Source organism: Phasianus colchicus, chromosome 2 (genome assembly GCF_987193195.1).
Source record: "Phasianus colchicus chromosome 2, bPhaCol1.hap1.1, whole genome shotgun sequence".
In the NCBI taxonomy this organism is placed as follows: Eukaryota; Metazoa; Chordata; class Aves; order Galliformes; family Phasianidae; genus Phasianus; species Phasianus colchicus.
The window spans coordinates 35,559,655-35,580,000 of NC_143437.1; the positions used below are offsets into that span (position 1 = coordinate 35,559,655).

General features: G+C 38.7%; 3 protein-coding genes across 9 annotated transcripts in view; 1 reads left to right on the top strand and 2 right to left on the bottom strand.

Moving 5' to 3' along the window:
• The window catches only part of EXO1 (exonuclease 1), a 43,428-nt gene extending 36,595 nt beyond the window's left edge, over positions 1 to 6,833 (bottom strand). For all 3 annotated transcript variants that reach the window (XR_016464174.1, XR_016464173.1, XM_031592445.2), the window contains exons 1-8: positions 6,680 to 6,833; positions 6,332 to 6,499; positions 4,759 to 4,878; positions 3,550 to 3,673; positions 2,759 to 2,896; positions 2,329 to 2,541; positions 1,656 to 1,843; positions 793 to 889 (exon numbers count right to left, since the gene is read on the bottom strand). Coding sequence is in view for 1 of the 3 variants with exons in the window: in XM_031592445.2 (XP_031448305.2) it covers positions 793 to 889; positions 1,656 to 1,843; positions 2,329 to 2,541; positions 2,759 to 2,896; positions 3,550 to 3,673; positions 4,759 to 4,878; positions 6,332 to 6,492 (1,041 nt within the window). In the remaining 2 variants the exon portion in view is untranslated. The remainder of the gene's footprint in view (positions 1 to 792; positions 890 to 1,655; positions 1,844 to 2,328; positions 2,542 to 2,758; positions 2,897 to 3,549; positions 3,674 to 4,758; positions 4,879 to 6,331; positions 6,500 to 6,679) is intronic.
• Positions 6,834 to 6,953: 120 nt separating this feature from the next.
• On the top strand, positions 6,954 to 14,302 carry LOC149918958 (uncharacterized). Of its 2 annotated transcripts, XM_090135365.1 has the most exons (3): positions 6,954 to 10,648; positions 10,960 to 11,007; positions 12,087 to 14,302. In XM_090135365.1, exon 3 carries the CDS (start codon positions 12,127 to 12,129, stop codon positions 13,084 to 13,086), a length of 960 nt encoding a protein of 319 aa, XP_089991491.1. In that variant the 5' UTR covers positions 6,954 to 10,648; positions 10,960 to 11,007; positions 12,087 to 12,126; the 3' UTR covers positions 13,087 to 14,302. The 2 variants fall into 2 exon arrangements, with proteins under 2 accessions (XP_089991491.1, XP_089991492.1); XM_090135366.1 differs by lacking the exon at positions 10,960 to 11,007.
• Positions 13,641 to 20,346, bottom strand: part of WDR64 (WD repeat domain 64) — a 61,605-nt gene continuing 54,899 nt past the window's right edge. For all 4 annotated transcript variants that reach the window (XM_090135358.1, XM_031592432.2, XM_031592422.2 and 1 more), the window contains 6 exons: positions 19,624 to 19,794; positions 17,763 to 17,862; positions 15,178 to 15,258; positions 14,972 to 15,005; positions 14,139 to 14,246; positions 13,641 to 13,728 (listed from right to left, as the gene is read on the bottom strand). In XM_090135358.1, coding sequence (XP_089991484.1) covers positions 14,158 to 14,246; positions 14,972 to 15,005; positions 15,178 to 15,258; positions 17,763 to 17,862; positions 19,624 to 19,794 — 475 coding nt within the window. In that variant the 3' untranslated portion in view covers positions 13,641 to 13,728; positions 14,139 to 14,157. The remainder of the gene's footprint in view (positions 13,729 to 14,138; positions 14,247 to 14,971; positions 15,006 to 15,177; positions 15,259 to 17,762; positions 17,863 to 19,623; positions 19,795 to 20,346) is intronic.

A 20,346-nucleotide genomic window follows, 5' to 3' on the forward strand; every position in this document is an offset into this window, starting at 1 on the left:
TGTGTTCAAGGGCCATCTAGGTCACAATGTTTTCCTGCTTTCTTTTTTGGAAAATGCAAAGAATTTGAAGTAAAGTGAAGAGTTACACAACACCAGGATTAGAAAGTGACCACAGACCATTTTGCCATTGTCAAAATAAGCACAGCAACTCAGAAGACTAACAGCCAGAAAGGACTATAGTCAGATAAGCAGTTGGAAGGCATGCATTATCAGAAATACTGTCAGTCGGAAAACAACAGCTCTTAAAACCATGCCTTTGTATTTACATTTTCCAGCATCTTTTAGATGAGATCCTCTAGAAGGCTTTACTGGTTATAACTGTCAAAAACCAAAATTTCAGTTCTCAAGTGCCATAAACACAGTTTACTTTGTGTAAGATTCTTTTCCTGGATTAGAGTTTATAGAACTGCCTGAATGCATCAGCATCTGGCATTACCCGGTGGTCTCTTTAATAACAGATATTTTGTAAAGCCACAACAGTAACTACTGGTTTAACTGTTTTCAGTAATTACTTTGTGAAGTTTCTGAAGATGCTGCAGAAGTCTGTAGACTAGATATCACTTGTACTTCAAAGAATTATTAATATTCTACTCAGTCAGAATTTAGAAGAGTTTTACACTGGATTGCTCTTTGTATCATACTTCTTCTTACAATTCCAAGAACATACAATTTCTGTACTAGCAGAATAGTTTCCACTGACAAGTCAGTTAGGAATAACAATCAGTTGTATTCTTCCACCAGCATTCAAACCTGTTACTATCTCAGTATGTAGCTTTAGAAGAAAGATGTTACCTGTGCAGTATCGGGGTTATAGTTATCAATTTGTTCCATTGTATCAATATCAATGTTCCCAAGGGCAATTTGAAAGCCAGTACTATCTCCAAAGTGTCTGTAGCCATCATATTAAAGGAAAATATATCTTAATAGTGCAATAAATGAATTGTAGCATTAAAATTAGAACAGCAATTTCTGAATTTGTGATATAGCATTGACCATATATATGGATACTAATAGTTATGGTTCAATATGATGTGACAAGTCATAATGTATCTGCAGTGCTTGGCAAACTAAGCAAGCCTAAAGGTAAGAATTCAATCATTAAACACAAGTCACTGGAAAATCACCCATATTTCTCTTTTCTGGCATCTGGAAATGACAGATATTAGCTAGCCTGAAGAACGTACAAAGCTAGCAACTACTTAAACAGTCCTCTCTTTGTTCTCTTCATTTTCCATGCTGAAATTTATGACAAGTATCAAATTAGCACTTATTTTGTAGGGAGACATATCTGGTAAAACAGGGAATGTTTAGATTACATACTCATAGCAAGAATGAAAGTGATGGAGATTACAACACAGAACACAGGCACAAACTAAGTTATGGAACAACTCAAACAGCTGAAGAATAACCTGTACTTAAGGAGTTATTTTCTATTAAAAAAAAAAAGCAGCTACATAAAATGATAGGTCACTTTTTATTACTCAGTTATCCACTGTGCTAAAAAAAAAAAAAAGAAAAACTTTTCTATGCCTCCATAATTTATAATGCTGCAGAAAAAGCAGGATTTAACCAATAGTAGAGGTGCAGTGAAAAACAATGCAAGACACCACAACCATACACATTGAACTTTCTCAGTTTCAATACCAAAAGGATACCGTCCTGCATAAATTAGTGTTTCTGGATCAATATCATCAGCATAATCATTCAGAGGAACTAATTTTCTCTTGATGGGATCAAAAACCAACTGATAAAGGAATGTATTATTGGCTCGTGTGAAACCCTGTATGTATTCTTCTGATACAGTTATATTCATCTTCAAGTAGTGTCCCATTTTCTTAATAACCTGTTCAAAAAAAAAATTAACTGTTGCTTTTGAACAAATAACAGAATTCCATGTTTGCCTTCACAAGTATTATTCCAAGCCCTTCAGTCTTTAATCAGAATTTCTATTTCAGCAAGTAATAGAACTATTACGTGAAGAGAAGAAACAGTTTTTTCAAAAAACTCAAGTAATAAAAAGTAATTACATTTCAATTATTAGGTATTTTTGTTTGTCACTAGAAGTAGAACACATTCTGTTACAAAGATCAGCTTAAACAGGAGATGAAGCAGGAAAAATAGCCTTGTGCATTGTTTTCTCAATTCAAGCTGTTTACAGTCAGAACTATCGCAAGCCAACACTTCATAAAGTCTTCTTGTCCAACCAATAAATATCTATAGGACAGGAGAAAGCTGAGAAGCCTAAGAACCACTCACATTTTCAATTCAGTGCTTTATATGCAGAGACAAACTCCCAAATAGCCAACACAAAGCTAAAAATCAAATTACCTTTATAATATCTGGATTGTTAGCTAATTTTAGTAACTTGCATGCTTTAGCTAACCCAATTCCATGGATTGATGGGAGGTAGTCACAACCAGACAGAATACACATGTAACGGAACTTCTCTTCAGTGAATATATTTCCGAGCTGCTTGCAGTTTCCTAGCCGAGCTTGATCTATCTCCAATCCATTTCCAAATTTGTCAATTTTCAAAAACACCTGGAAATGCAGTGGAAAAAATAATTTTCACCAATATTGGTTCATTGTTCTATTTGTACATATGCTAGCTTATTGCACTTGGTGGAAATAATAGAGGCGAGTGCCTTCAATTTCCACAAATTATTGTAACAAAGTAAGTCAAACACATTTAGCATCTTTCAATTCTGCTTTTAAGATATCACTGAGAATTAAGGGCTATTAGTATTTTCTTCTATACCTTTTTACATCCAAAAGCTAAAAGATCAGAATCTTCTGTAATGATGGCCTGAACTGCGCCAGTCTTATTAAGATAAGCCAACTGAGCATCAGCTTCATAGGGAGCAACAATACAATCAACTCCTCGGGTTCGTGCAGCCTGTACACAAACAGGAAACATACACGTATTTAGTAACCATTTTCTTTATTTACCTATATCCCCCACCTGCTCCTTTTTTCCCCCCACCCTGCCCTATCTTGAAGTCCTATCTTTCACATTTAAAACCCAAGTTTCAAGGAATTAAGGATGGTTTACAAAACAGCCTCTCCTGTGCTGGCATGCAACAGTGTACATGCTGATCACAGCTGCGTGCTTCACACTCCTGCACAGTACACTCTCCATAAAGAAAACAAAGTATGATTGCAGTGGAAGAATGCAAGGGAATCTGGAAAGGTTTTTAAGAAGCAAGAATTTATTCCAGGAACTTAGCTGAGGTGGGTATCTAAATAAATTTGAAAATTCAAGATGCTACTTAAGTTAGTTCATGGATTTTAAAGGAGCTGTATTTAAGCTGACAAATCACTATTATTTATACAACTGGGCATAATAAATCTGAAGCAAAGTTAACCATGTCTAACATAATCCAGTGTATGATGTAGACTAAGAAGAGGAAGTATATGGAATATTTTTTTTTCCTATGTAGACAAGATAGCACTGGAGTTGTACCAAAGCAGAGTAAGACATGCTTACAGACTTACTGCATTGATTTTTTTTGTTTGATACTGTTCATCTCAGCAGCACTGAAAACTTACTTTAATGACTTCGTGAGCCATAGCATGCGTAACGTTTACACTGCGAGCAAAACAGTCCCTTGCTTCTGAAAATTTCCCTTCCCGAAACAATTGCTTTCCTTTCAGAAGATTGGCTTGACGCTTCCTGAAAGAAAAATATCCATTGACCTCAGAATATATATATATGTATATATATATATATTTTTTTTACTTAAAAGAACAGGTATTAGAAAGGACCAGGAGACAGAGAAAAGCAGGCAAGCTGTGTTGCAGTTGAATGTGCTCCAAATGCATTCTACTGCATTCTAAATTCTAAATATCAGAATAACTGCAAGCCACCACATCAAAAAAAGACACCTAGATTGGCATGGTGAAATACACAGTGAAAAAACAGCAACAACTCCAACTGAAATCAGCAGTGAAAGAAGAGTTGCACTCATAATCAGGATGCAGTAAAATAAGTGTAATGGATTTCAGGAGCACCTGATGTCAAATGCTCACTGGTTTACAGAAGGGAAGGGATTATTTACTTCATTCCAAATATTAAAAATGGTTTGCACCATACTCAAGAAAATATATGCTCTATGATAACTGATAAACAGCAACATTTTAATAACAAATTCGCAGAGCTTCAGCAAGATGTACAGTTATATAGGACTCTAATCCAAAGCTGAAGTAGTTCTATCTGTTTATTTGAAGAGAATGATAAGGAAGGTGGTATTAATTTTGAATAGAGTTTTGTTATATCCTATGTATGAATTGTTATATCCTATGTATGAATTGTTATATCCTATGTATGAATTGTTATATCCTATGTATGAATTGTTATATCCTATGTATGAATTGTTATATCCTATGTATGAATTGTTATATCCTATGTATGAATTGTTATATCCTATGTATGAATTGTTATATCCTATGTATGAATTGTTATATCCACAGAGATCAATCAGCTTGAGTGAACTGAAAGGCTTTAACACATTACAGGAAACGGTGCTCAGTAGTTTACTTCCTTCCTCTCTAAAAATACTTTCATTTATTAAACACTTTTCTATTTTTGGAATTAAATCTCTAAGAAGATGTTTGTACAATTTTAAATGTAAATTCAGTGAAGTTAAACTAAACTGCAGGAAAGATGACCAAAGATCACTGCCTAACAAGTCTGAAGTTTTTCCAAAACTGAAAATGGACTGTGGTATTAAACTGCTGTGCTGGCAAATCAATACTTACTCTCTTCGGGCCTTCTCCACTTCCTTTTTAGAAGGTAGGGTGCATCCATCAAATACCAAAATTGGTTTAATTCCAAATGAGAGGAGCATGTCAACAAGTTTCATGCAGAAAGCTACATAACTGTGTCAACAAGAAGAGGGAAAAAAAAAATCCATTTCATTGATCAGAAGTCTTAACAGGACTTACATCTTTCCTGTATCATAGAAAGATTAAGAACACATGAATGCCCTTTTTAATAAATAAATGCTTCACCTCCCAGCTTAGATCTGAGCCTACCAAGCTCTATTTTTGCACAAAATGCACTAAGAATTCAAGCAGCATTCAGCTGACTCTGCTACAATAGATTGCAAGTGCTCTACATTATCTTTCCCTGGAGCCTTTTAAATGTTTCATTGAGTGCACTTTTGTAGAGCAATGTGGTATAAAGCCTCTAACCATGGAACTATCCAATTCTCAGTGGGCGAGTATGTGCTAAGAGATAGACAAGCAAATATATCCTCCTACCCTAAACATACAGGCACATTACTGAAAACATTCAGAGATGGGACAGTTACCCAAACTGCACTAGGAGTACAGACCAGGAGGCAATCCTCCACTGCTTGCAGAAACCAACCTTTAGTAAAAATATTTTCAGGCGATTCCAGACTTTGCATACTTCCTCAGATCTCTCATTTCCTCACCTGTTAGTTGTGCAGAGCTGTACAACAGGATCGTTTCATCAGCAGCACACAACTAACATTTAACAGCAACTGCAAAATTATTCAGATGTGTTCTAAAGCGTGGAGGGGATCTCTACACTGTCCTTAAAGGGCCTATCTGAGATTAATGACCATATGTCCACAAAGATAGTTTTTTTTTTTCCTCCTCATTAAATAGATATAGTTAAGAAGTTCAGTCACCCTAAAGCTCCCACTGATGGGTCACGTTTCCCTGCCTGTCAGCTTTTTTAATTCACTTAAATGTACATAATTTCTCAGAATTCCAAAGGATTTCCACTATTTTCAAAAACAAGCAGCAGAGCTGAATGAAACTCTACAGTTCTTCTTTCTATCAGAAGCAGGAATTAAAGTTTTGAATCGATTTGTAATCAGTGCTCTTTTGTCTCCAGCCAAATACTTAATCAAAATCCCATGAATGAAGCTTAGCCCAGACTAGCTAGTATTTTTATTTCTAAAGAAAAAGGAGGAAGAACATGTTAGAAGACAATTTAAAACAAGAGTTCAACTCAGCTTTCTAGGGACAGGACAAAGGACAAGAATTCACGCTAATCTGGCCTACGCTCCAAAGCAAGACTTGCAGTATGGCCACGGTTCTTATTTGTGTCCTTCCTAAGAAATGAGGCTACTAAAAGAATCCACATTGCAGACAAAGAGCTACTGTTACTAAAAATGTAACAAGCCAAGCAAAAAAAATAAATGAAAAAATCCGTGCAAGAAATTGCTCAAAGCATGAGGCACGCGTCTATCAGAACCGAACTGAAACTGCTTTGACGTCGCTTTTAACTCAAGAACTCCCAGATCAACGAGACCTCAGCGTGTGGAAGGGCCGGGACCGAGATGCTCCCGTGACTTACTGGTCCGTCGGCTCTCCCCTGGCCAGTTTCTCCGCGCAGCCATAGGAGCCTTTGTGCAGCCAGCAGTACGCGTCCACCGCCACCGCCTGCCCGCGGTACTTCTTCACGTGGGCGGGCTCCGCGGCCTCCTTGATGAACTGCAGCAGCCCCTGAATGCCCATAGTGCGGCTGCGGGAGGGAAAACGCGCGGCATTAACGCACCCTCAGCTCAGCCCTGCATTCGCAGAGGGCCGCCATCGAGCCTTGCCGCAACCCCCACCCAGCCCCCAAGTCGATGGGGAGCCTTCGAGCGCCCGCCCGAGGACGACAAGGCCGAGGCGGCCACCTCGCCGCCGCCGCCGCCCCTACCTCGGCCCGCGCCGCCGCTGCCTGGGAGGGTCGAAGGAGAGAGCGGGGCAACGGTTCCCAACGGCCACAGCCCCGCGCGCCGCTACCTCGCTGGGGGGCGGGGAGGAGAAGAGAGGCCGAGCGCTGCCCCGCTCCGCTGCCCCACGCCGCGCTCAGCCGTAGCGCGCGACCGCCGCCTCAGGGATTTCAAGCAGCGCGCGCTGTGCGCTGTGGCCCCGCCCCCGGAGCGGACTACAAATCCCAGCGTGCTCCGCGCGGGCGAATGGCGGCGGTGCGGGAGGTCGCTCCGCCCTGCACAAGAAGGGGCGGGTCGCGGCGCCATTTTGATTGGGCGGCACTGAGCTACTCAGAAATGTTTCTGAGAGCTGTGAATTGAAAGAAGTACACGTAGCAGAAAATCCACCATAGGCTGTATTTGCGTCTGTTGCTTTCACAGTGAGGTCTCTTCGGAGCCTTCTCTTCTCCAAGCTAAACAAGCCCAGTTCCCTCAACCTTTCCTCATAGGAGACATGCTCCAGCCCTCTGATCATCTTAGTGGCCCTCCTCTGGACCTGCTCCAAGAGCTCCACATCCTTTCTGTACTGGGGGAAAAGCCCTGGCGTGAAAATGTTGGAATTGGTGCTCCAAGTCAGAATTTAAAGTCCGTATTTATGCATCACTATAAATGCCTTCATTAAAAAAAAAAAAAAAAAGCCCTGAGCATCCATATCTCATACCAAAATCTGGCTGTGGTAGTCAAACCGCACAAATGAAAAAAGGCACAAAGCTAACATTTTTATTTCAGAGATCTAGTTAATGGTTTTGGACACTCATGCATGGGAGTGACTTCCTACATAACCATCTGCTAATTCAGCTGCACTATTTCATTCTGCCTGTTTGACACATTAAACACATCAGCTGTAGTTTGATAGCTGGCGCATGGTCTGCACATCCTGCAAACCGGGGCAGCAAGAGGCTCTATAGTGCTCTACAGTGATGGAGGAGGAATCAAATGTTGAATTTCTCTTCACAATTTAGAGTTTGGATATCTGGTCCTTTTGTAATTACAATCAGGAAATGAATTATCTCTATGTATAAAGTTTTCCATTTCTGCAAAACATGAAAATCAGCTAACTGCAAGTCCATTCTTTGTTTCTGTCTGTGTTGGCCCTGTGGGATAGCATAAATGCAATGAATACTACAAATGCAGGAGCATAAAGTCACTTTAGAGTGTGTTGAAGGGCATTCTCATTTTTGTGTTTCACACATGGGTAGGAACAATATCAGATGGTCTCATCCTTGTGTGATGTGTCTGATGTGTCCCAGTGAGATCCTGGTCTCATTCTGAAAGAGCCCAGCCTGAGCTAGTCAGAGCACACCTTTACATTTCCCAATGTTTGTGTTGCGATGTAATATAAGCCATCCTGAGATGTTAGTGTTGCAGTTCTACTTTCAGCGTAATTGAAAATTGGATTATGAGCGCTTATCTTAAAAATATGTTCTTGCATCAATTTTAACATTTCTGTTTTCCTTAAGCCATTCTGCTCAAGAGATGAAGGATAACCAGGGTAGACGATACAATATGTGCATGAAATTTAAGATGCCATGTGGAATTCAATTAAATCTACTTTTGACTATTTTCTGTAGCTGGGATTATAAACAATCATAGCGTGAACCTCAGAGTCAGAAACGCGAATTGAGGAACTTTTGTTGAAGAAAACCAGAACCACAGAATTCTTGACCAAGAATTTTCTCTTTGCTTCCTTAATCTGAAAAGATAGATATCTTCATGCTGAAGAGTTAGCATGATTACATTAAATCTCTAAAAGTTGCAAATAGATTTAAAGATTTGGAAGGCATCAGGGATCAGTGTGATCACCCAAAGCAACCTCTTTGTGTTATGTCCTCTAGAAATGAATCACAAAAGGATCTCACAAAAGTGCGTCTCTAGGAATATGTGGATGATATGCACTAGCATTTGGTTTATTAAAAGTATCTTCAATCAGATAATATCAATAATGTTAGTAAAGTCTTTAAAAACCTGTATTACCTAAGTTAATGTAGTAACAGATGCCTGTTGCGGTGAGGCTAGGCCAAGAGCTTGGGCCATATTTCAAAAGTCAACCAACTGTTAAATTTCTAATGCCATGTGCAGACCTCTGAACAGGTACAGAGGAGAACAGAAGAGAAGCCATATCAATTTCCTGCATCAGTTACACTTACCTCATTCTCAGAGGTTTGGCATCTGGGTCATGATTTGTTCACTGCTGGGTGCACACAACTTATGGAATCATTTTCCATTGAAAAGATGAGTGAGTGTGATTCTGACATTCCATTCCTGTGCAAATCTTACTTTATTTGCTGGAAGTCTGATGAGGTAAGACCCGTGCCCATCAACTTCACAAGAATGCGGTTGTGGAGTAAAGACAGTTCTGCTACGTAATACCTTGTGAATGAAGCTCACTGATGTCAAAAGAAAAACAACCTCAGCTTAGTAATATTTGAAATAGATGTTTGTCAGTGCCAAGAACATCTGACCTTCTCTCTGCGTCCTCGATTTTTCCCGCAAAAGCAAAAGAACATGAACCCACATGTTGCCAGCTAGTCGCTGAAGCAATCTGCTCATGAGTAATCCTATGGAAATGAGCACTGACCTATAATTTATGTGATTCCTACTGCCAGTGGGAACCTGCTGTCTGCCATTCCAATATGTTGCCAGTGTTTTGATTTGGTCATCTGCCTCACTGCTGTGAGTTCTGCAACTTCATTTTGAATACCCGGGCAGTAATTCTTGGCTGTGAGGAGTTCTCCTCTCAGATAACCAGATGCAGGGTTGTTTTTTTGTTTGTTTTTTTTAAAGTGGAATCATTGGCACAAAGAGATTCCAAGTAAAATAATAGCACTGTGGCTAGTTACACTTTACCTAATGATTTCTTTTTTAGGAGGAAATAAAGATTTAAGTGATGGCAAAAAGAGGTTGTAGAATAATCATATACTTTCATCTTTACTAATTACATCAGCTATTCCGAGTTCTGGTGTGGCTATGGTGTTTGTGACAAGTTGGTTTTGATCTCTAAAAATGGATGCCAGCTCAGAGAACAAAAGTTTGCTGAGTCTGTAGTATATCAGCATATATATAATTTTTCCTTTTGTGATCTCTGCATTGTGAAATGATACATCGAGGTGCAGGTGAAGAAGTCTCTGTGCCAGCAGTTGCAGGACTCGGCCTGCCCTCTAGAGACCTGCTGGTTCGGAGTCCAGAGTGAAACCCAGCACAGTGGTCAGTTCAGTTTCACTTTTGAAGGCACCGAACTGGGAATAGCTTGCTCTTCCTTTCTTTGTAGATAAATCTTCAAAATACTCTTGCAGCAATTGCTACCAGTTTAAAATACTGAAGACTTTTTAAACCACGCAATAATATATGTTTATCTACAATATGGAGTTCAATTATTTCTTATTTGCATGGACCTCCTTCATATGGAGAAGACAACAAACAGGTAAATTTTCCAGCGCATTCCTCCCTATTTGCAGATGTTCCGCTGTTGGAGGAGAAGAACAAAACCCTTGGGAAGCTGTGTGTTTTGCTATAATGCCCCAAATACCCTTCTAGTCTGTATTACTGTGACTAACATTTTTCTTCTGCAGTACCTATGTGTTATCTAGAAAACCATAGACCAGTCCGAGGTCACCAGTTTCCTCTGCCCTGTCTGAGCCTGCATGATTTTCTTCCAGTTACGGAATCATACAGAGTTATGTATCCAGATATTTTAAAAGCAGGATCTAATAGTGTTAACAGCGTGATTTAATCATTAACAGGAAATTGCAGAGATGTAAACAAACTGGTTTGGCAGGTGATGGGAAAGGAACAGCTGTGTCACCACATTTAAGTTGAACATCAGAGGCAAAGGAAGCCTGATTCCTAGGGCAGCTGATCAGCACCCATGAAGTGTCGATTTCCTTAACTTGGTGTTGAGCCCCACTGTACCTCAGGTAAGCTATGCTTAGAATTATGTGGATGGCTTGTGCTGCTTTTTGCAGGTGGGCTGTTTCTCTGGTAAAAAGGGATTCTGAATAATACTTAAAATTTTTTTCTACACATTTCTGGTAATGCAGTGAACTAGTAGATAAAGGCCTATGTCTTGGGGAAACCTAGGGAAGAATTAATAATGTGCCGATGTAGATAAAAGCTTATTTTAAGCTGGAAAATCTAGTGTAATGCCTGAAGATTCTTTAAAACGAACAAACTTTATGGCACCATGTCAAGTGTAGGTTGTAGAATATCTTTGCTGTTGCTCCTTCAGATTTGAGGACAAACGTGTGGCACAGTAGTGGTAGGAAGCTCCATGTAGGTAAGTATAGCTGCCAATACTTTCAGGCCAAGTCTGGTAGGCAGATCCTTGTAGTTCTTCAGCTTTTTCACTCTCTTCTCTGGCTATACCTCCTATCCTCTGTATTTTTGTGAGTGATGTGATTATAAAGGTAGGACAGACAACAACACAGCACATTAATGTACTCATTTACAAACTCCTCAACTGGCCTATGTTACGTGAAGCTTTTTTTAATTCATGGAATTGAAAGTATCCTTTTCTTCTGCTTTTCACTGGCTTTATTTATTCATTTTACATGATTATGTGCAAGACTCTGGTTTTTCTAGGAATATGATGCCTTCAGACCTGAAAGCACTGTTAGTATCTCGATGAATTACTGCTTTCCAAAAAATGTCATATTTACTGACAGCTTAAAAGTATCTTAACTCTCTTGAAGAGAAAGGAAACGTGAAAACTAAAGAGAGTTGCTCCATAATGGACTTGTATCTATGTGTGATGATTTCGGAGTAACTCAGCCTGCAGAACAACAAGAGGTAGACCTTAGTAGCACTCAATTTTTACCAGCCTATTTTAGACAAACACAGAGATGGTCTGAGCTGACATAACCTCTAGTTTTGAAAGCACGCGGATAATGGAAAGATGCTTCACTCAAGTCAATATGATACAGACATTCCTTCAAATTTTCGTAGAATTTTCTTGATGTTTCAGGGTTGAAAAAAAAAGAACTTAGTTCTTAGTTAGTTAGGAAAATGTTTATTTGAAATACTTTGCTCAGATTTGGTGATTCTCTAGAGTCAGATAATATGATCAAGTAATCTTTGTTCTTTCTTGGGGAATAAAGGAGACCCAATAACCTACCATTTCCCATGCCCTGTTATTTTGGCAGAATCCACTCTTTTGGAAACACTGCATCAATTACATCTAGGCATGCAAAGTACCCTGTTCATTTTTTGTGTCTCTTGAAAGTACTTTTATTCTTTGTACTGCTTGGAGTTGAAGTAGAATAGGTTAATTGGTAACTAATTTTTCTAGTAGCAGCTGCTCTACTCACATATTTCCATTTGTAAATAATCTAAAATCTCTCTTTTGCTTTTATGCAGGTATTGCTATATTCTTTTTTGCTGAGTCTTCCAGTAGGAAATGAAAACTATGTATCTGTTCCTCCTTTCCATTCTATATTTGCTTCTGAAACCCACCAGCAGCAGAGAAGTTATATTTGGCCATAATCATTTCACTGAGTATCAAGTGGGCAACATGAACCTGATCCTCTCTGTCCCACATGGTGGGTCAATGGAACCTGAAGACATCCCTGACCGAGAGGCTGGCTGTTGGGATGCAGAGACATCTTCTTGTATTTTCTCTCATGAGTGCCCTCCTGGAAGCATTCAAAATTATGAAAAGTGTAAAGTATCTACCAAACAAGACAGGTACACAATAGAAGTGGCTCAAGCTCTTGCTGAGGAAATCAACAAAATTACTAATGGTTTCTTTCCACATACTGTTATTAACCACTTACAGAGGTTCAAGATGGATGCCAACAGGGAAAAGGAAGAGGCCTCCTTTGGAGTTCCCCAAGCAGAACAGGCCTGGGAGGATTACATGGGATTTTTGACCACTGCAAAATCACAGATGACAGGGGGCCTGATTCTAGATATCCATGGACAAGCACATCCCGAACAGTGGATAGAATTAGGTTATACGCTTTCAAAAACTTCTCTTAACTCGGGTGTCCTTTCTGCATCAAATTCCTCCATTAGATATCTGGCCAGTCAGCTAGTTGGTGTGTCTTTTGAGACTCTGCTTGCAGGGAACAGAAGTTTGGGTAAATATATTGAAGAACAAAGTAACAGTTACGTTTGTGTGCCTTCTCTATCCAATCCTAGTCCAAATAATGGGAACTATTATAGTGGTGGATACATAACAAAGACTTTTGGCTCCCGTCATTCTGGTGTTGTTGATGCCATTCAGATTGAACTACCACAGTGGGTGAGGACACCTGAAGAACTTCCCAAATTCTGTAAAGCACTAGCAAAGGCTGTAATGAAATTCTGGCAAACTAACTACTGCAGCCAGTTCAAGCATGAGTTTCTGCCATGCTGAAAAAGGTTGTTTTAGTTAAGACACCTTTCCATAATACAGTAATGATCTGAAACAACAGAACAGCTGATACACCTAAAACACTTAAGCCTGAAATATAACTGTGGATACTAGAGGAAAAATAGCTTCCAAAGGAATGCAGACATCAACAGAGAAAATTCACAGCTAATACTCAACAAACCTATTAGCAAACAGCTTTGTGCTAGATCCAGCATTGAAAAGACTGCCTGAAAGATATCTTTGGAACTATCAATTGTCTTGATAAGCTTTTCTGTTCTTAACTTCTTTCCTTTGTTCCTTTGTAGCATCCTTTGTTCTCTAGGATACAATAAGTGTATATTCTTCTAGTTTGCAGTGCTTTAGTAGATTGTCTATTCAATAAAATTGAGTGTCTCTGCTTTTCTTCTGACATGAAAAACAAAAGAATGAATTCATTCACTACTTCAAGGCAGATGTTTAGCCACTGCCTGAGAAGAATGGCCACAGCACACATAGTGGTTACTTAAGATGAGGAACGCCTTAATCACCTCACCTTTCTCCTCCTTTTCCCAGTCTTTTATTGCTAAGCAGGACATTATATGGTGTGGGATATCTCTGGTCTGTTCATGTCAGCCATAGCAGATGTGGTCTCTCCCATCTTGTACGCTGGGAGTGGGGAAAAGAAACAACTTGATGACACAGGCAACTCTTAGCAATAGCCACAACACAGTTCTGTTATCATGCTTTTTTAATCACAAATCAAAACATAGTAGCATATGGAATGCTATGAAGAAAACTAGCTTAATCCTAGCCAGAATTAATGCATTTCTTAGTCTTCAGAGACATCTGCATGTCATCAATGGAAGTATTTTTGCAGATTTATGGCCCTGAATCTTTAAAAACAGTCAATCACAGTAAGGTGCTTTTCATTCTTATCTATCAAGAAGTGGAGTGAGATGGGCTTTTCTGTAAATGTCTTGTTATAATCATGTTAGAATATTTTTGATGCTTGAAGAACTGGAATGGATGTAAAGATTCTATTTCTATATGCTCAAGGAATCTGCTAAAGTACTTACCTTAAGATGAACATAATGTTTACTCGTCTTGATTCTGTTCTCCACTGAGCTCTGTCTCCACTGTCAATTCAGTTAGAGTGGACATCTCAGGTTTGTTCCACTTAGGATCTGTAGAATGAAAATGCAAATTTTCTAGAGCTAATAAATATATACCTACAGTCAGACCACTTTATAGTGTTTTGTAACAGCACAGACAAAAAAAAAAATTGTTGTGCACATAGCTCACAAAAAAATTTGATTACATTTTATGTAAATCTGTTGTGGTGCCATTGGCTTCAATGTATTTGCTCCTAACGTGTCAGGAAAGAAAATAAAACATAGAGTTTCACATTAATGGTCAGAAAAACAGCATATATGCCATCGATTTGAGCAATATGTGCCTGCTCCTGCGTTCATTAGGTTAGCATGGATGAGATACTCCATCTGTAATGCTGCTTTTAAAAACCGTAAGTCTTATATATTTGAATGCTCTATTCATTCCACCTAATGAGCCATCTAAATGTTTGGAGTCCTGTCCAGACTGGTTCACTAGGCTCTCTCTATAGAGAGCAATCAGCGCTACTTCAAGGGGTGATTCTTTCCATCCTGTTATAGGTGGTGATGAGGTTGTGGAAGTTCTGGTCTCACTACAAATTAGGAACAACTTAGGAAGCCTCGTTAGCTCACAATAAATCTAAACAACAGTACCTTCAAAACTGTATTAACTTACAGTTAATTTACAGCCAAAGCTTTGTGCAGAATCAAGTCTTTGTACTAGCTAAAAGAAAAGACTCTGAAACAATAACTTAGTGACATAAGGCTGAACAGAAGAAATAAATAGTTGGACTACTCACTCTGAAGGATGCTCTCTTCAGCTGGCTTCTCAAGCTTCCACCAAATGGAGAACAGAGTTGGGTTGATAGGAAGTCAGACCATGTAAGAAAATTAAATTGAGAAACAGTTAACAACAGAGTGAGTACGTGATGTTAATAATTTACAAGTGCTAAGGACTTCTGCTGCTTGAACACCACAGCAAAAGGTGGGAAGCACTTGTGATTACCTCATGTATAGGAAGATGCCCAAATACTGCACCAGCCACTTTGCTTCCTGTCTCAATGCTTTCCAAAGGTTGTCTAGGAAGCTGATGAACGGAAACCAAAGTGAGTTTGTTACTAGCTCAAAACAAAAGGTAACGAAAAAATCCTATTACATACTATTAGTTTTATTGAATAGCGTGGGTAGCATTCATGTTATCTGAAGAAGTTAGTACCATTACTATGTGGAGAGATTGTGGTTTATGCACAGGTTTTGAATGTTTTTAGATTAGAAGAGGATTCTTCTGCTATAGAAAAGAGATAGCAGGCGAGATTCCAGCTTCCCAAGGGACAGAAATTCAACACAGTTAATAGCGATTTTTTATTTTATTTTAATCACCTAAATTAAATCTGGTTTTAAATGCTTGCTTAGCTATATCACCTATTAACATTTTGTTAAGTTCGGTACAGGAATCATTTTCACGTTACTTGTCTGTTTTGGTGGATGCATGCTATTAGAGGACAGTGGAAAGCTAGATGAAAGGCTAATGGAGTAAGAACTCCTTGCCACGTGATAGTTTCATCTAAGGACTGTCAGTCGGGCTCACTCTTCTGGGCTATGCAAATCACAAACACTTCAGCAACTAGTTTGGAAAGACATAAGTGAACAAAAAGGCATTGCTATTGTAAACTGTAGGAAGCTTCAAATTAGTGAAAATAGCTCAAGTACCTCGATAGTTCAATCCACATTCATGTGAATCCTTAGACTTACCTAGGTATTATACATACATGGCAGGAAATTCAACTGTTCTTACACAACATAACAGTGATTTCACCCTAGGAGAGCATCTTGTGGTCCTCTAACATGGAAAAAGTATGCCCTAAACCTTGAAATAGTGCAAATAATGCATTTCTACCTCATTTGAAAGTGAGTTTAGTTTGAAATGGTATAATGCACAGAACCTTTCTACAAACATTTTTTCACACAACTGAGTGTGCTGCAGTAATAACAGTTTGAGATATCACATCTTCAGCAATGAAAAACATTCCTCAAGGAATTCATTCCAGATATTACTTATGTATTAATTACCAGGCATTACTTTTTTTTCAGAATGATTGGACATCTGGATTACAATGAGTTAAACATATACTCTCAGTATTTGCACAGCCACTGAATAGCACACTTCTAGTCTGAAGTGCAAACTGAACTTCTCCATTTATTTTTCTCTAAGGCTAACGAAAAGATATCAAAACTTTTTCTTAACAAAAGCTCCAGTGCCAACATGTGTGAACAGGCAAGTATGTGGATGACTCCGTGAGTCTTCTTCTCAAATGACTAAGTAAAAGCCAAAGTGACACTCACCTCTATTGGCTTGTCCCACAGTGAACTCAGCCACTGACTGATACTGTCAAATTCATGTTGTATTCTCAGCATCAACGTTTTTTTTTCCCCACTTACACTTCTCTTTTATTATACACTGCTGTGTCTACAGCTGCTGAACAGCAGGGGATTGGTGTTCAACTGCCGTTACTTTGTACTGTGTGCCCTTTCTTCATAAAAGCAGTTATCCTGATTTAAACAGAGGTTACTTCAGAGACTGTGCAGCATCCCTGACTGGTATAACGATTACACAAGGAAGTTTGTCATCTTGTTGCTGCCTTAGGGTGAAATGACAGAATGCCTCAAAACTGTATGCTTGGCAACAAGTAATCCGTTAGCTCCAACTAGCTGAATATTCAGAGGAGATGAGTGCTGATCCTTGGTATCACAGGGCAAGCAAAAGGAAAGGACTGCTCAGGCAAGACAGGGTAATAAACACTACAGAAGCGTGTCTCATTCTCCTTGTCATTTCACCCAAGCTACACAGAGAGAACTGGTCACATGGAGTAATAATTTTCACTGACTGCTGTTTAGATCTTAGCTGGCCCCATTAGTATTAGGATAATGGACTGTGGTACATAGGAGACCCACTAGTACCAAAACTTTTAGGAAAGGATGTAAAGAACTCATAGCCCTCGCTAAATATGGGGGAAGAATGGTCAGAAAGGTGTTAATGGAAGGTTTTCTTTTTCTGACAAGTGCCCATAGAGTTTGGATCTTTTTCCTTTTCTAGTCCAGTTCCAAAAGGAGAAGTTTCATTTGTTCCCATGACTTTTAAAGGCTATGGCATATAAAGATGGAGGAGTTGCACCACTATTCAATTAAAGCAGTAGAAAGAACTACTATATATAAATAGATGCTCACCACTGTTCTAATATTTTCACACATCCTTCAAGTAAACCTTGGATACTACTTGGATTTCTGTTGTTCCATGTAAGAATTCTGGGTTTGAGGTTTTTTGTTGTTGATTGTAGGTTTTTTTTAATGCTGTAAGCCAAACAAGTGAATCAGTTTGTTCTTTCTTCTACATTGGATTTTAGAAGTGTAAAACAAAGAGAATGAAAAACAGAATTTTCATGGATCTCTCTGTTAATGCATTTTTGTTCTAGCTTCTCTACTGAATGAGAATATATATAGGGTTATTTGTGACTGTTTTCTAAATGAGAAATACAGTTGCACTTCCTCCTATGTTGCACAGAACTGAAACAAATCAGCACATAAATTAGATACCTTTGGAGAAGACAGAGCTTTGAAAAACTTAAAGTCCTGAATTATGTCCACATGTTTATCTTTTTTTAAAACTGAATGTGATCTAGTTGGTGATTTCGACCTGTGCATGTAAAACAGAAAAGGACAAAAAAATCAGAAGCTCATATCTAAACAGCAAATTTAAATTCTACACTCTCAATTGGCACCAAAATAAAATCATTTTGAAGTATAAATTACTACATATGCCTTCAAAATATAATTTATATTGGGAGCTTCAAATGTGTCATAAAGTGTTTCACCAACTCTTCTTCAATCCAAATACTGGCTTGTCATCTTTAGGAGGCTGGATAAGCTAATACATAAAACAGTCTTTACTGCAACTCAGTGTTAATTCACTGTCTGGTAATGTTTTTTTTCAGTTCTGACTACAATTCTTCTGTGCCTCTGTAATAACAAAGAAGGTTCCCTCTGGTCCACCTTATGAGGTTGTACATGTACAAGTCTACAAGACCAGATGATATGCATCCCAGGGTTACGAAGGAACTGGCTGATGTGGTTGCCAAGTCACTCTCTGTCATATTTACAAAATCGTGACAGTTGAAATCCCAGGTACGAATACAGAAGGGAGAAGATCTCATTGAGAGCAGCCCTGCAGAAAAGGACTTGGGGATCTTGATGGACATGAAGCTGTAGACGAGCCAGCAGTGTGCTCTTGCTGTCCAGAAGGTCAACTATATCCCAGGCTGTACGAAAAGAAAATAGGGATGGCCAGCAGGGAGAGGGAAGTAGTTGTCCCCCTCTACTCTGCCCTCATGATATCCCATCTGGAGTACTGTGTCCAAGGCTGGGGCTCCAAGAATGAGCTGTTAGCATTTCCAGAGTTTCCTGACTATTTGCTGCCTGTTCAAAAAGACTATAGGGATTAGTCCTTCAAATACAATCAAGAACTTCTCTTTACTGACGTGTTACTTTTCTGACTTCAGCAGGACTACTCACATTAGTAAGAATTCTGTGTGAGAATAAGTTAGCAGAAAACCTACCTAAATGGGCTAACAATAAAGGATCTTGGAACTTTCCCATCTTCTCAAAATTCTTTGGTTAAAAGTCAGCCTGAAAATGCACCTAATACACGAAACCTTATAATTAAAGCCTGTTTGACTCCTTTAAGCCATGCAGTAACTTTTCAATTTGTCAATAACAGCCACGTGCATTTTGCTTCTGCATTCCCTCAAACCACTGGTTAATGAAGCAGGGAGATCTGGGACTTATTACAGCCTAAGCTAGAGGACTAAGGTCCTCCAGCTTCACTTGTAGCCAATCCACAACCTTTGAGAATTCTGCCTAGAAGGAAAGAGGTCCAACACTGCTGTTGAACGTACAAAATTTATGTCAGTGTCAGCACATTAGGATTCAAGGTATGTGAATGTACCTACAATATCCCAGCAAACTTAATTAAACAGTCTTTTAAATGGAAATGTTTTTTTTGGTTTGAAAATGTTCACAGTAAGCTTTTCTAATAAAGTTTTGGGTATCCCAGAAGTATAAAGACTTGCAGAACTGAAAAAAAATAGGCTACTAACCTGAACAGTGTAGATAACATGCAAACTGTAATTAGGCTAAAATCAGAGGCAATTATGTAGTCCTTACTATTATTCAATTCAAATCTTGATTCAAATCTCACTTAATCATGAGAGTCACCTAGTTACAAAAATAGTGAGGTTTATCCATGATTTTTTATCCATTTTTTTAAAAAGTGATTATACTATTTCCTCATGGGAAACAAATTTACTTTTATGACCTTCAAATAAAAGCTGCTCGGTAAGCATAATATTTCAGAATTATTCCCCCACTCATGCATATATGTAAATATTTGAGATCTTACTTGTCTTTGTCCGGCATGCTCTTATTTTCCATATGCTTGCTTTCCTCTTTAATTATCATAGGAACATCTTTAACATCACAAGGCAAAATCAATCGACTGAGATCTGATAATTCAAATTTCCTGGGCTGTCCAAAGTAACCAAGATAGCATCCATTCATGGCATGCCAGAGTCTACAGATATAGTAAAAGCAGTCCAAAGAACAGAAAGGAAAATTAATGCTTTTAGAAGTGGAACAAGAGTGAAAATACATTATCAGGTTCTGCTGCACTGCTCTAGAATGCAGTATGTTAGCTAGAAAAATATCAATGAGAATGAAGTTCCCTGTTTACCACGTAAGTAACTTGAGAGCAGAAATTCTCAGGATGTTGTAAATGTCAGAAAACAAATAAATAGTTCATCATTATAATAAAACTGTGGAACAAAGGCACCAATATTCTGAACTGCTCCAACAGTAAGGTGCTGTCACCACAGCAAGGTCTATACAAAACTTCCTCACTGACTCCATAAAAAAAAAAAAAGAAGAAAAAAAAGAAAAAAAAAGAAACCATGCCTTCAAATGTACTTCTTAGCCCAGAAGGAGTCACACGGTTTTCTCTAAAGTGGCTTGAGATTACAATGGCTTAATTTACTACGCTCAACGTTGGGGACCCATGTTAACTTAGCAAGTGCTGAAAGATAAAATGGAATTAGAACACAGGAGGTCATTTCTAAAATTATGGTAT